Below are 14652 nucleotides of genomic sequence, written 5' to 3'. Positions count from 1 at the left end.
AGGTCAACGAATTTTTGCACTTTTGTTTTAAATCAAAGACGCAATTGAAATGTTCTAGATGAATTTCTTGCACTGGTTCCAAAGCTTCCCTCATTTTTTTCTCTAATAAATCAGATTTTCAAAATAAATATAATATCATAACAATTACACAATGTGTCATATAGTAATATATTCCATTATATTTATGAATTAAAGGTTAGTTTCTTACTGCCCGAAGACAGCTGGGATAGGCTCCAACACCCCCGTGACCCTTGCCGTGAGGATAAGCGGATCGGAAAATGAATGAAATGAATGAAGGTTAGTTTCAGCAACAAGTGGGGGTTTTTTTCCCGAAATGTCAGAGCTATAAATTATAACACATGGTAAAATCATATAGCTCAATCATATAGTTTTTTTTAGGTCAAACTTAAAAACAAAAAATGAAAATACATCTTTTAAATCCACATCAAAAATATGTTTAGGGACACATAAAGTCATCTCTGATTAAAATTTTCTGTTGACCATTGTAAAATAGCAACACCCACAGGCATATCTGTTTTATCCTCCTATGAAGAATGACTAATATTACTTTTTCTGACTGAGCGTATGTGTTCCATGTACAGTATATCTGTATTAGACTAGCCAAGCCACACACATTAGGAACAGCACAATGTCCATTGAATTAAAGAAAAAAAACTAGCAAATACTGTTTATTTCATTAAATTCTGTTTGCATATCCTACAAAATTATACTGTGCTATTTTTCTTCAAGATTCAATGCAAAAGTATTGATCTTAAAAAAACTCAACTGAACTGTGCTTTGGAAGTGATTCATCTATGTACCACTAGAGGGTAGACCACCTTTTGAGTATCCATCGATCCATTCATTTTCAATTCTGCTTTATCCTTACAAGACCTCGCGGGGCATGCTGGAGCCTATCCCAGTCGTCTTCGGGCAGTCGGCGGGGGACACCCTGAATCGGTTGCCAGCCAATCACAGGGCACACACAGACGAACAACCATTCGCGCTCACACTCACAGAACATGCAAACTCCCCACAGGAAGGCCTGAGCCAGGATCAAACTACATACAACCTCTGCAGTGTGAGGTCGACGCGGTAACCCCCCACCACCACTGGGCCACCCCCTTTTGAGAATAACTGGTGTAAATGGTAGTAAATTAACCTGGTGTTTCTAATAAAGTGTCCATCTAGTGGTGGAATATTCTGTGCTTACCTCAGGGTATTACATGGGATAATATTCAGGGCCAAATATGGGGGGGGGGCTGTTAACAAACAGATGAGTGATTTGTGATGAGTGTGAGTTTCCACATCTGTGACAGCCAATGATGAAGATCAAACTGGCAAACAATCCATGGTAAGTCAGCTCACCTGCAAACCTCATGAGGACAAGCACGATAGAAAATGGATCGAAAACTGACCACATTTGACACATAAAACACTCACAAATTGACACACATGTTTTTAAATTCAATTTATTAATATTGCTCAATACAAAACAGCACTTGCTTTCCACATTACTGCCCTCCAGTCGCAACAAACATATGGAGGTAAACACATACACACACGCACACACACACACACACACACACACGCACACGCGCGCGCAAACACGCGCGCGCACACACGTGCACGTACGCTCATGCACAAGCGTATGCACGCACACGCACGCACACACACGCCCACGCGCGCACGCGCACACACACACACACACACACACACACACACACACACACACACACACACACACACACACACACACTGTTACTGTTTCCTTCTGTAAATGCAACAACACAAGCATGACTAAACAAGCGCATTTCTTTCCTCATTCTGTTGGCATTTCTGCTGTGCAAACAAAAACAAGCGGTTCAGTGAAAGTGACTTGCAGCATGTAACTGGCCCAGTTTTGCGACAAAAGAGAACAGCAGAGGCAAAAGGTAGACAATATCTGATATGGATTGTAAATATATAAAAACATGAATTAGAGGGAAATCCAAATAAAGAGAAAAATGACAAAAATAAATAGAACTTTGTCCAATCAATTGAAATCTTTACAAAGTGATGTTCCAGTGAAAAGAAATTCATCATGTTTAATGACTTACATAACAACTTTAACACATTCTTTAAATATAAAAATATTTTGGAAAACAACAGAAGTGTTGAGTTTTCAAAAGGAGGTAGTTCCCTTCCTCCTGTGCCCTAGTTTGATGACATTCTCATACCAAACTGTACCTTGTCCTCACATTTATTACTTGAAGATGTCAAAGCCAGAAACAATAGCCAGGCCAGAAATGCAGTTAATATTGAGATATATGTTGAAGGAACGTGATGGTGCTCTTGAGCAAATGGACCTAGTGGCCAATTTATTAGGTACACTTGACCAGTGCAACCTACCAACGGTTTCTAATGTCACAATGCCTTCCAATGAACACCACAAAAAAAAACATTAAGTTATATTTTTCTGACAATGTTGGTGCCTTTTTTAAAAAAAAGAAAGTAACACTAGCCAACAGCAAATTTTAATCAGATGCATTTGTGTCCCCAAATGTATTTTTGATGCTGATTTTTAAAATGTCTTGACTTCTTTGAGAGCACATCGGGTTTTTGAAATAGTTTCATTTTCTGGATTTAAGTTTGACCTATAAGAACTTGGATTTTAGCATGTGGTGTAATTTATGACCTTTCAGACTATTCTCTTTGCTGAATGTAACCCTAAATTCATAGATATTGCTAAACATAATCCATTATTATATATTTAATAATTATTAGCCAGGAAAGTGGATGAATGGTTGGCACATCCGCCTCCCGATGTAGAGGTCGTGGCTTTGAATCCGGCACCGGCCTCCCTGTGTGGAGAGTGTTTAGAAAGACACTCTAAATTGTGATCGTGAGTGTGAATGGTTGTTCGTCTATGTGTGCCCTGCCATTGGCTGGCAACCGGTTCAGGGTGTCTCCCACCTACTGCCTGAAGACAGCTGGGATAGGCTCCAGCACGCCCGCGACCCTTGTGAGGATAAGCGGATCAGAAAACGGATGGATAAATTATTAGTACTAGTATCATGAAAACCTGATGTGCTAGAAAAATTAAGGACAGATTCGGGATCAGTGCAAAAAAAAAAAATCATCTCGAAAAATTTACTTGAGTTGCTTCATAAAAAAATGTATTGACCAGTGTAATCTTTGTATTTGGCAGAATTTATGGTAGAGCTCTTGCATAAGATCAGTGTAACTAATAAAGTGGCTGGTGAGTGCAATGAACCCCGACTATTCGCGAGTAATTGATGACACCCAATTTGGATTGTAATTACCAATAGATCCCACAAGAAGGTGTTAAAGCATTGTTTCCATTACATAAGGCGGTGATGCGACTCAGGGGTGGGCAAGTAGCGGCCTGCATTCTGCACCCACACTCTGAGTGGCCAATTGATTCAATTGAAAAAAAACAAAAAAAAAAAAGGGGGTCAGGTAAATTATATCCAAGTTGCCTCTACTATGGTTTTCAGTTGTAATATCACCATTCAGATGGCAAATATCACCAAATTGCATTTTCACTAGGTCTGATTCACTACCCTATACTACAAGTGTAATTTTATTTTTATGTCAGATGAAATGCAGGACAAACTGAGTGAATAATGTTAACATTTTGATGAAATGTAAAAAAAGATACATATAAATGTATTTTGACGATATTTTCTCCATCTGGTCAGGAAGTTCGTGGTCACATGGGGCCGCCCAGAAGCGCTGAAAAATTGTAGCCCCCTCCATTATTTAAAGGGGAAGTAAACCCCCAAATTTTCTTTACAATAATAATTTCTTTGCAACCTTCCTTGTCTAAACACTGCATTTCGAATCGTGAATAAGTGGGGGTTCACTGTATATTAAAAGAAAGCTGTTTGCACAGGCACTGTAATGCACAGCGACGTCAAATCAAAACAAAACATTCATATTCATTCAGGACATGAAGACCCAATCCGGAACAAGACTTTGGTGCCGACTGTTAGGACTAATTAATATATTTGTGTATCTGTTAGTACACTTTTAAAAATCATAATGTTCACTAGTTTGACACTCGCACTCAAGGTGGAACAATTGACTTGCAAATAAAAGCTTTAAAGCCTCCTTATTAATCTTTGTGTTAAGCTTCGTTAGAGACACTAGGTAATAGATCCCAAATCGGCAATTGAATTAAAATACCATACGGAGCCTCTAATCTTTGAAAGCTCAATAAAAACTGCCTATTTCTGGCAAGGCTAGTGGAAGTAGGACTGCAGTGTACCACGGCGGCGGACGTCAGTAGTCCAGCAGTGGAAGCCGCCACCCAGCGAGTTGGCATGGCGAATGTTCACCTTTATGGTCTTTATACCTTCGTCACACAAAAATCAACCAAAATTGACGTATAACACTGCTCATCGGTAACTGGGATCAGCAATGTATCCGTTAAACTCACCGAGGTTCTCGAACATTTTCTGAATGGTGGATTCATTGGCATCAACCATGACACGCTTCTCATCCAGCATCAGAACATTCATGGACAGCCATTTGGAGGACATCCAAAGAGGGTGATCTACACAAACATGCAACCAATGTATTCATGGAATAATGTGTTCAAGAATTTTAAAAGCTCACCCTGGTCAGCCTGTCACAATGAAATATTAATTGAAAATAAAACCTTGCATCAATTGGAAATGTAGCCTGTACTGTCCACCCCGTCAGCAAGCTTACGGTATATATTTTGCCATTTGCATTTAATCAGTGAAAAAGAAGAAATATGTTCACTTTCAATAACAAAAATAAAAATGTCTGCTTTTTGTGATGAAATTGTCTGAAGAGCCCCTTATGGTAATATTCACTTGTGTAAGATAAGATGCATTCAACTACAGTTAGTACCCACCATCAGGAATCAGAGGTGTTGGAGGTTTTACAACAGTCCAGCCTGCTTTCTTGAACATGTCAATCTGGGAAAATAATAACAAAATGGCTTAGACACCAGCTGTCACAACCTCTAACATTCAAAAAAAAAGAGAGAGAGAGAGAGAGAGAGAGAGAGAGAGAGCATTTTATGGCAATGCGAGCACAGTGTGCAGTATGTATGTGAATAACGGGCTCTTTTGAATGTTCTGGGTCAAGAGGTGGATTACTGAATTGGTTGTTGACAGAAAACTAATATTATCGAGTGACAGAATACTGCATGTCCGCCCGCACAGAGCAGCTTCATTTGACCCTGCCGTGGCCACAAATGTGTCCAAAGCTGCGTGTTTTATTCGTAAAAAGTCTTGACAGAATGAAATAAAAGTGAGAGAACCCCATCAGGAAATGGCAGGATGGAAGGGCACGTACTGGCAACCAAACCACAGTGGATCTTTGAGCCTTTGGGATTAGGGAGCCCTCAAAATCTGTCATGCATACCATAATTATAGATGTTTAGCCTTAGATAACAAAAAACTGCTTCAGCAGGTTTTTCTGACTTACATACAGTAGATAGGAAATTCCAGTCTTACCTGGCGACATGGCCGATCAGGATTTGACAGCACGAGTCCTGGCCCGATGATGTTGAAAGTAGCATCAATGTGCATGGGGTTCGGGTCTTTGAATGAGATGATGTGGATGTTGTAGTCCGGGGCCAGGTGACGGCGCATCCACTCGATTCCCATGTAATTTGTAACCTGTATGATACAGACAATCAACTAAGTGAGCTTCATGTAACATGGTTAGTAGAACTGAAGTCAAATGAAAATTACATTAAGGTCTGAATGAGATTTGACGTGAGTTAGACTTGAACCAGATAAATTTACAAATCTTCCAGGAATCAGCAGAGAAAAAGTGTGGATTCCGCGGAGAACACTCCTGTTTATGCGGCGAGCAAATCTTGATTCCGCAGTTTGAAAGTCGATTTTCCGCGGGCATTAAAAAAATGACCTAAAATGAACGGTTATAAAACAAATTAGTGTACTAATGAAGTAAGCGGGAGATCCTGGTTTTAAATAAATCATCATCAGTGTGCTCTTTGTCCCTCTAGGGTAGATTTCAGTAATCCATCCATCCATCCATCCATCCATCCATCCATTTTCTGATCCGCTTATCCTGACAAGGGCCGCGGGGCATGCTGGAGTAACATCCAGCCGCGGGGATGAAAACGACATGTAAATATTCTCCACCTCACCCCTATTTGCACAGGCTGCTTTTAATTCCGTGGAGAACTAACTTTAAATATCCCCTGGCAAATTTCTGTGGGGACTACATAATACATGAAGAAGAGTTTCACAACTAAGTGACTCAGTAAGTTGTAATAATGTTTGCAGAGGATAAAGAATATATGCCATGAAGTATAATTATAGTGTTAAGTTCTTGCTGCACCTTTTGTCTTTAAATATCCATTGTGTAAAGCGTTGCAAATGCCACAGCATCAATGCTGGTATCACTAGCCTGTCTATGACATTTTGTATCCAGTGTTAGCATTAAGCTTTAGTAAATTATGTGAGTAGGTTAAAAACACAACGTGTAATTCTCTTTGTTGTATGTTTCAACTTTATCTAGGAATGGTACTAAATTGCTTTAAGCAATCACGTAAGAACTGCTAAATTTCTGCTGCTTATTGTGAAGCTCACTGTCACCATTTGGCACTAGTGCTCATTTCTTGTAAGTCGAGGTAGCGCTGGAGCAGAAATGTTTCAGTAGTTTCACTGTTGGAAGAGCACTTAGACAAGTGCAGTAAGAGAGTAATGTAGATTAGACTTGTATGTTGGCTCCCTAAAACGGCTGGTGCCCTACCTTTTACCCCCACCCTCACCCTCACTTCACTTAACACACATCCTTTTCTTTTACATCTATTAACCTACCACAAACTGTCTTTGATTTACTGTAAAGCAAAGGCTGAAGTCTAACAGTGGCAAATTGTCTTCAATCTAATCTTTCAATCTTCACGTTGCAGGCCCCGCTTGGAACGCACTCATATGACTTACAGTCAAGGCCAAGCTGTAGAGCACATATGTCAAAGTGCCGGCCCGCGGGCCAAATCCGGCCCGCGAGAATGTTTTCAGTGGCCCCTGGGATGATATTGATTTATTATTAGAACCGGCCCGCGGACCGCAGCAAGCCGAGAGCCGGCAGATCTTTTACACGCACCAAAACTACATTTCCCACAATGCAACGGTGACGCGCCAAGCAGTCGGCCGCTTTATTTAAATATTTATTCGTCTCGCAGTCGTTCCCATAACAGTGACATTAGCTTTCAGATACCCATCAAAAATGGCAAAACGGAAGGTGGACACTGAGAACCGCGGGTTTCAAACAAGGTGAGAGTCGAAGAACATGTACATGGACGTAGCTGGAAAACCTGTGTGTCTTCTGTGTGGAGAAAGTGTGGCGCGATTGAAATAGTGTAATCTGAGACGACATCATGAAACGAAACACGCAAACAAGAACATGGACATGGAGGGGGAAGGGGGATTTCATTAAAAACGGTATACTTACAGTTTGTGACGAAGTTTACCCCGAAAAAAGCAACTCTTTTTAAACGTGAGCATTAGCAGAAACACAATTGCAGTGTTTCTGTAAAGATACGGCAGTGCGTGCTGCGCAGTTTGACGGTTTCCTCCCCGACACAGTGGTCCCGCTGCGCATCCAGGCTGCTCAAACGTTGTCGAAAGTTTGGCAGCACATACGTGTGTGAACAACTATTTTCTTTGATGAAGCTGAACAAAACATCACACAGAAGTCGATTTACTGCTGAACACCCTCACTCAATTTTGAGGATTTGCTCAGCTCAGAGCCTGACCCCAAATATTGTTGAACTTGTAGAAAAGTTAAGACACCACCGAGTATCAGCCTCAGCCTCAAAGAAGTGAATATTACTTATAATATACTGTGCAATCACATACTAAGAGTTTTTACTCAGTTCAAGTTTAAAAATTAAAGTGCAATATTTGCTTTCGCTGCTTGTTACTTCTTGAAGAAAGTGTTGTTTTTGGTTTATACATTTTTGCACTTTATTTTATTGTATTTCAATCCAATTATTTTTTAAAAATATTTTATTTGAGTAAATGATCGAAAATTACTGCACTATTATTTGTTTTTCTTTTAAGTAAATTTAGCCTACTTTTGCTAAAAGAGAAAATATGGACTAGTGATAGTGCCTTGAATAATATCGGCTTCTTTCATTCATGTTATCGGTATTTTTATACAAAGGAAATTTTTTTGTGCCTGTTGAAAATTAAAGTTTACTGACATAGCCATAAAAAAATGTTGCTTTATTTATCTGACCGTATTGGAATGTATTTGTTAGGTTTTCGGTCAATTAAATTTGGTTCAATAAACAATATGTGGTTATTTTTAAAATTTTCAATGAACATTCGATCAGTCCGGCCCTCGGCTTGCAGCAAAAATTTTTATCTGGCCCTCCGTCCATTTGACTTTGACACCCCTGCTGTAGAGGAATAAAGTTACTTGAGTCGCCTCCTCCTGACTGTACCTGACTTCTCTGGACAAAAAGGTCCTTGCCAGCTCGAATGAAATCAGCAGCGTCAAAGCAGGGCTCGTGCTCAGTGGTCACAAATTTGCCCTGAGCGGCCAGCTTGTGTCTGTCCTCAACTGTGCGGATGGGGTAGTCCTAAAGGGAGCCAAAACAAATCCAGTGTCATTTAGATTAAAAAGACGGAAACATGGTTTGGGCCACCACTATAAGGCATCACCTGATCGTATAGCTCATCGGCCATCGTGGGTTTGGGAGCAGTGGTCCATTTAGCGCCTCTTCTGAAGTACTCCTTGATCAAAGGCCGGTATGCTCGATACTCGAAGAAGCGAGCCCTCCACGCCATTGGAGCCTCGATTATCTCATTTCCTACAACCATTAGGATATCTCGGGGCATGGCTGCATACATGCCTACAAAACAACATACCATCCTTCATACCACATTTTCTCATCGGGTAATCCTCCCCGTATATGCGGTTTGCGAATTCTCAGATTTGATTTGATTGTACACTTTTTGAAATGGACCTGGGATGCCAAAGCCGTGGTGAATAGCAAAGCTGGAGGGTAAATTTCATGGCCCCTTTATTTCGCAGATTGTTTTGGCACAATTTATAGCGAATATCGAAAGTCTGCATGTCATTGATGCCTATTAAAATACAATTTGGGAAACAAATGTTTTTTTTCTTTGGAAAACGGGGGTAAATCGAGAGAACTAGACTGCAAGTGTGCGGAGGTCCACTGTAACTGTATAGTTTTGCCTCCTGTTTATTTTTGCGTGAAATTCCACTAGATGGCGGCACACTAGCTCTCTCTCTCTCTCTCTCTCTCTCTCTCTCTCTCTCTCTCTCTCTCTCTCTCTCTCTCTCTCGCTCTCTCTCTCTCTTATTCTATGTGTTTGGACTACGAACTTTGTCGTACGTATTTTAAAAGTGTGTTTAAAGACCTTAAAGAAAATGAAGTGCCTTAAATGCAAGAAAAATTGACAGAGGGAGGATTTGAATAGGGTATTTCTATAATGCGGATTTCACTTATCGTCAACAATTTAGGGAGGGTTACTGCACATCAGGGCCAAATATCTAAATTTATGTTTAAGTGAGACATCTCGACTGAGAGACAATCTAAGTATGTCGGGGAGGAGTTAAATTTAGCCTGGGTTGTTAGTGGAAGAGCTAATGAGAGAGGCTATGCTGCACACTGGGTGCATTTTTTTTCAAAATCATTTTGAGAGGAATGTTTGAAATTATATTAAACTGTTGCGGGATCATAGAGGCATTTTTTGGAGGGGGGGGTGAATTTTGCAACAGGGCTCTGTCCTTATGTGCATGGATAAATGTGAGATCTGATCTAATCATAGCCATGACTTGATCATGGGTCACAGTTTTATTTTAGAACTGAAATGCCTTGCATGCTGCATTTAGTAAAGTAAGTAAAACCTGCAGTGTGGAACAGACTATATATGCCACATTAAAGAAACATTTGTCTTTTGTGCTTTTGAAGAATATTTGATGAAAATAAGATTAATTTTCATCACAATTGCAAGATATGATGGCATTATCAAGTACCGGTACTGCATATGCGTGAGTACTCAAATATAAGACCTTTTATTCACACTCTACCTAAAAAAAGTCGGATTGGTGGATGCATAATTTTCTCAATAAAAATTATTAGTGTTCGGATGCGATTCGTGACATGACTCAGCCTTTAAATACATTTACATACATTTACATACATTTGAGATCAGACATCATTTTTTCTTTATATACCTCAATTCAACTTTATAGAGTACTTTGTAAAAAAAAAAAAAAAAACAATCGCAACTGACAGTGCTTTATAAAAATGAAAAGAAAACAAAATAATGTCAACATAAAGCAGCCCATAGAACCGCTAGAACAAAAACATTGAAAAGAAACCTGATGATTGGAAGTCCGGAGTTTTGTATTCCATGGACCAGTCAATCCGCTCTGGTCTCCTCACATTCACACCCTCGTGATGGAGAATGTTGCACATTTCCTCAATCTCAGAAACTGCTTTTTTCAAGTGGTCCGCAGGAAAAGGTTGGCCCCCGTACTTCTGATAGAAGGACCAGTACTTCTCATATGTGTTTGCCTGGGAGGAAATTTCAGGGACAGAAAACGAATCAGTCATATTTTGCACACACATGCACACTCAGATTACACAAGTGTAGTTCAGTGTCCTGTGAGTATAATTTGGTGTTATTTGACCAACAACAAACCCCCCTTACTTTCACTTCCACAGTGAAGGGAGGAACACGGGCATTTTCAGCACGGCCCACAATGACCTCCTCAAGAGGGTCCCATTCATTGTAACTGCTAACAGGACACTCCTGCTGTGCAGGCTCAGTAACATGGTCGTCTTCAACCGTCGGCTGTGTTTGAGCAGCTGCGGCGCTGGAGGTGCTGTGGAAGGCCCGCTGCACCCAACCAGTCGCTGCACGGCCCACCTGGGGACAGAGGGGTGTTATTGTGGATCATGTTAGCATGAGGTGAAAGGACTAGTCGTTTGCTTTTCATATTGCGTATATCCCAAGGAATATTGATAAAGAGACTGAGAAGTGAAAAATCACACAGCGTCTCAAAAAATTTACATGATTTCCATTCGGCATATATGAGGAGCGACATGTCGCGAGGCTACTGGTTCTCAAACAAGTAACACCAAGTACAATCTTAAAATATCTTATGAAAATATTCAATACATTTGATCGTGCCAGGAGAGAAACTTGAAAGTCCTGTCCTTGCCCACTCTTGGCCAAACAAGCTTTCCCGGAGTTAAGAGGATAACCGCTCACAATATAGCTCAATGGACTGCATTTGCTCATTCTGCATAAGATTTTTGTTGGCCCACAAGGGAATGACACGTGTCACTGGATATAGGATGGTCTTAAAGCGCTCGGTTTAAAGTGATTCAAAGGGAATGGATGGTGAGTGTTTTGGATCGTATTCACTGTAGGTCTTACTGTAATATTTCGTGTATAACACATACCCGTGTATAATACGCCCCCAATATAAATACATTTAAAAAACTTTATATATATATATTTTTTTTTCTCTATTTTTGGTTACAATACGGCCCCCGATATACTGGTATCTTTTATTATCAGAGTGAATAATATGAATAAATAGATTCCACACACACTCAAAAGACAAAATTACTTGCAGATAGTGCATGCACGGAACACAAACCAATGTAAATTTCAATGGAGATACTCTGATACACATTTATATGCCCAAATATTCAGGTTAGAAAAGGGTCAACATTCCAAAACCATGCATATTCAGCAGCTCTAAGACAGAAAATATATGAATATGTATTGTACTGAAATGTATGTATTTCTTTTGTCTTTTAAAAACATATTTGGCTTTGGAATAATCAAAAACTACATGAAAAAAAGGGGGGGTTGAATTTACTCAATTTTATTTTGTCGAGTGATTTTACATAAGTCATCTGGATTCAGATACATTTTTAAGTCAATGTACAGTCGACTTAAAAAACGTATGTGAATCCAGATGATTTATTTGGTGCACCCACTTGACGTTGACTAAATTCAACAAAAACCTTTTTCAGTGCAGAACTACATGTTACTAATACGAGTGGTAACATTTTAAAATTCAACCAGTTGACATCTAGTGCTTCACTAGTCGGAATTGTAATGCACAGATGTCAATTACTCTGCTCAGTTTTGTTTCTCTAATAGAATGTTGCTGTCTTACTATTATGCCAAAGTTGTCCAACTCGTGTGCAGAGATACGGTAGTCATTCTGCTAGTGTGCCCTAGTTGTCTCAACTTGTCAGGGCAAAGCGTCCACTAGTACACTCACCATAAACTAGATATTAAGTGTAGCATAGTTCAAACAGTTCACAAACATTCAAGGTAAATAAATATATTGGATTTAAAATGTAAATACAACTGAGCTGTACTTAAAGAATGCACTGCACTGGATTAAAAAAAAAAAAAAAAGTTGAAGCCACTGTTACATTATGCACAGTTTGAACTTTTGATTCAGTGTTTATTTTGTGTATCACTAAAGGGAGCCACACTTTGAGAATCACTATCCGAAGCAAATTAAATTGAATAGGCAGGCTTTACGTTATTCTAGGCTTTCCATAGACTAAGGGGCTGACCCTTCGGACTGCCTATCGATGCAAAGAAACGTTGATCCCAAAGTACACGTGCGAGTGAGTTTCCTTATCTCCGTTCAGATAGACGCAATATCGTTTTGCTGGCTCAGAAGCAGCTCCGGTGTCAATGAGTTTGAGAGCGCATCTGTGCATCACAGCTGACATGTCACTCAGGGACACTCTCCCAAACGCACACATACAAGTTCATTGAAGTGAAAATATAAAGTAGTGCGCTTACCTACTTGCAAATTAAAGAATAGTTTGGTTTTTTTAAAGAAACAAAATACAAACCATGGCTCCGATCAGATGGGCAGCCTCGGCCCCTCGGCTCCCTCCTCTCAAACACCTCACTCGCAGCATTATAGCCCAATGGTGATTTAGTGTGACTTCAAAGGTGGCTAGCGGTCCTCTAGGCTCCCTTTTTTAGAATGAAGACGCCTGGACTCTCCGCAGGTTTTATAGCATCGTGTTTACGTGCCTGCAAAATCATTGGTCGGCTGCAGGTTGTGCGGCAACGTGACTTGAGGAAAGAAGCATTTCTGAAACACAATCCCTTACACCAGCAAATTCTTATCAACTGGCCGACTGGCGCTAAAGGTTTCCAAGGAGAGCGTCTGAAAATGTTGCAAGAATCATTACTTGGATGGGGATAAACAGCCCCTTTGAAACTGAATGTTTTTGTAAAGGATATCGGGTGAACAGCACCATGAATGGGAGCTTTGTAATTTTAACATCATTTTTAAGTGTAACTTTTTTTTTTTACATATTATGCTCCCCCTTGACACTGTCAGGTGGTGCTGAATTTTTTCAAGATCAAATGGCTTTTCCCTGGGCAGCAGGATACATTATTGTACCATTTGTCTATTTGTCCTAATTGTAGGCAAATGTGTGCAATGGGGTCCAAATTGTTCTGTATGTACCTTAGGGTGCCCTTTATAAGCAAATCTGTATCTAAAGGTACATACTATGTTGTAAGATAACTGACTAGACCAGGGATGGTTAAAACTACATAAATATTTCCCTTTCAAATTAGATTTAAGATGCAATTACATCAGTCATACCAATTAGTAGCACTTGCACCTGTTTTTTTTTTCCATTAGAAAAGAAAATCAACTTGTCAACCCTGGCAACATACACAAGGAGGTGAAATGTTTACTATGTATGTACCAAAAATGTGTACAATTGCATGTACATGTAGCAGACCTACTTGATCATGACCACTTGATCTTAGCATCAATGGAAATAATAGGGGTGGAACGGTGGTCGAATGTATAGCACAAGACAGAGGTGCAAGGTTCGATTCCGGGTCCGGACTTCTTGTGTGGGGTTTGCATGTTCTCCCCGTGCCTGCGTGGGTTTTATACCGGGTATCCGGGTTTCTTGCCACATTTCAAAAACAATTATGGTAGGTTGACCAAACACTCTAAATTGTGATCGTGAGTGTGAATGGTTGTTCGTCTATGTTTGCCCTGCAATTGGCTGGCAGACAGTTCAGGGTGTACCCCGCCTGCTTTCCGAAGACAGCTGCGACAGGCTCCAGCATACCCATGACCCTCCTGAGGATAAGCGGATTAGAAAACGGATGGGTGGATGGATGGATGGAACTACCGTAATAGGGATTTTAATGTTTCCACCAGAAGTCAAAGTCATGAATTCATGTTAAAAAAAATATTGGAAATTTAGCGCAACAGTTAATTAAGTCACCAAAGAACTATTTGTAACATCCACAAATTATAATGATTAACATCCTATGATGGAAAAAAAAATCAATATTACATCGTTGTCTGGGTGTCATGTTCTGTGTGTTTGTTTTGTTTCAACTCCAATTGGAGTGAAGGGCGTTTGTCCCTTATTTGCAATCAAACCCTGCCATGTTGTGAAGCATTGCCAAGCTGCCTTGTCTCGCCATCGGATTCTCGACTTTGTTTGCTGTTCCTGCTCAAGTGTTGTTTTCGCGACCTCTCAATCTTGTCGTAGTTGTTCTTGCGCTCTTAGTTCCTCATTTTGTCGGTATAGTCATAGTTTAGTCATTTGATCTTGCTTTTGTTTGT

The 14652-nt window shown here is 40.1% G+C and overlaps 1 protein-coding gene across 1 annotated transcript; it reads right to left on the bottom strand.

Annotated features, from left to right (window-relative positions):
• Positions 1-3606: 3606 nt before the first annotated feature.
• Positions 3607-13034, bottom strand: gatm (glycine amidinotransferase (L-arginine:glycine amidinotransferase)). Its single transcript, XM_019886516.1, has 9 exons — positions 12893-13034; positions 10707-10925; positions 10375-10570; positions 8685-8875; positions 8465-8602; positions 5496-5660; positions 4889-4952; positions 4445-4561; positions 3607-4360 (listed from the first exon to the last, which is right to left on the bottom strand). Exons 1-9 carry the CDS (start codon positions 12959-12961, stop codon positions 4248-4250), a joined length of 1272 nt encoding a protein of 423 aa, XP_019742075.1. The 5' UTR covers positions 12962-13034; the 3' UTR covers positions 3607-4247.
• Positions 13035-14652: the final 1618 nt, after the last annotated feature.

Source organism: Hippocampus comes, unplaced genomic scaffold (assembly GCF_001891065.2).
Source record: "Hippocampus comes isolate QL1 unplaced genomic scaffold, H_comes_QL1_v1.1 scaffold261, whole genome shotgun sequence".
NCBI lineage: Eukaryota > Metazoa > Chordata > Actinopteri > Syngnathiformes > Syngnathidae > Hippocampus > Hippocampus comes.
Note: the sequence above shows the minus strand (reverse complement) of the source record. Positions and strands in the feature narration are given on the sequence as shown.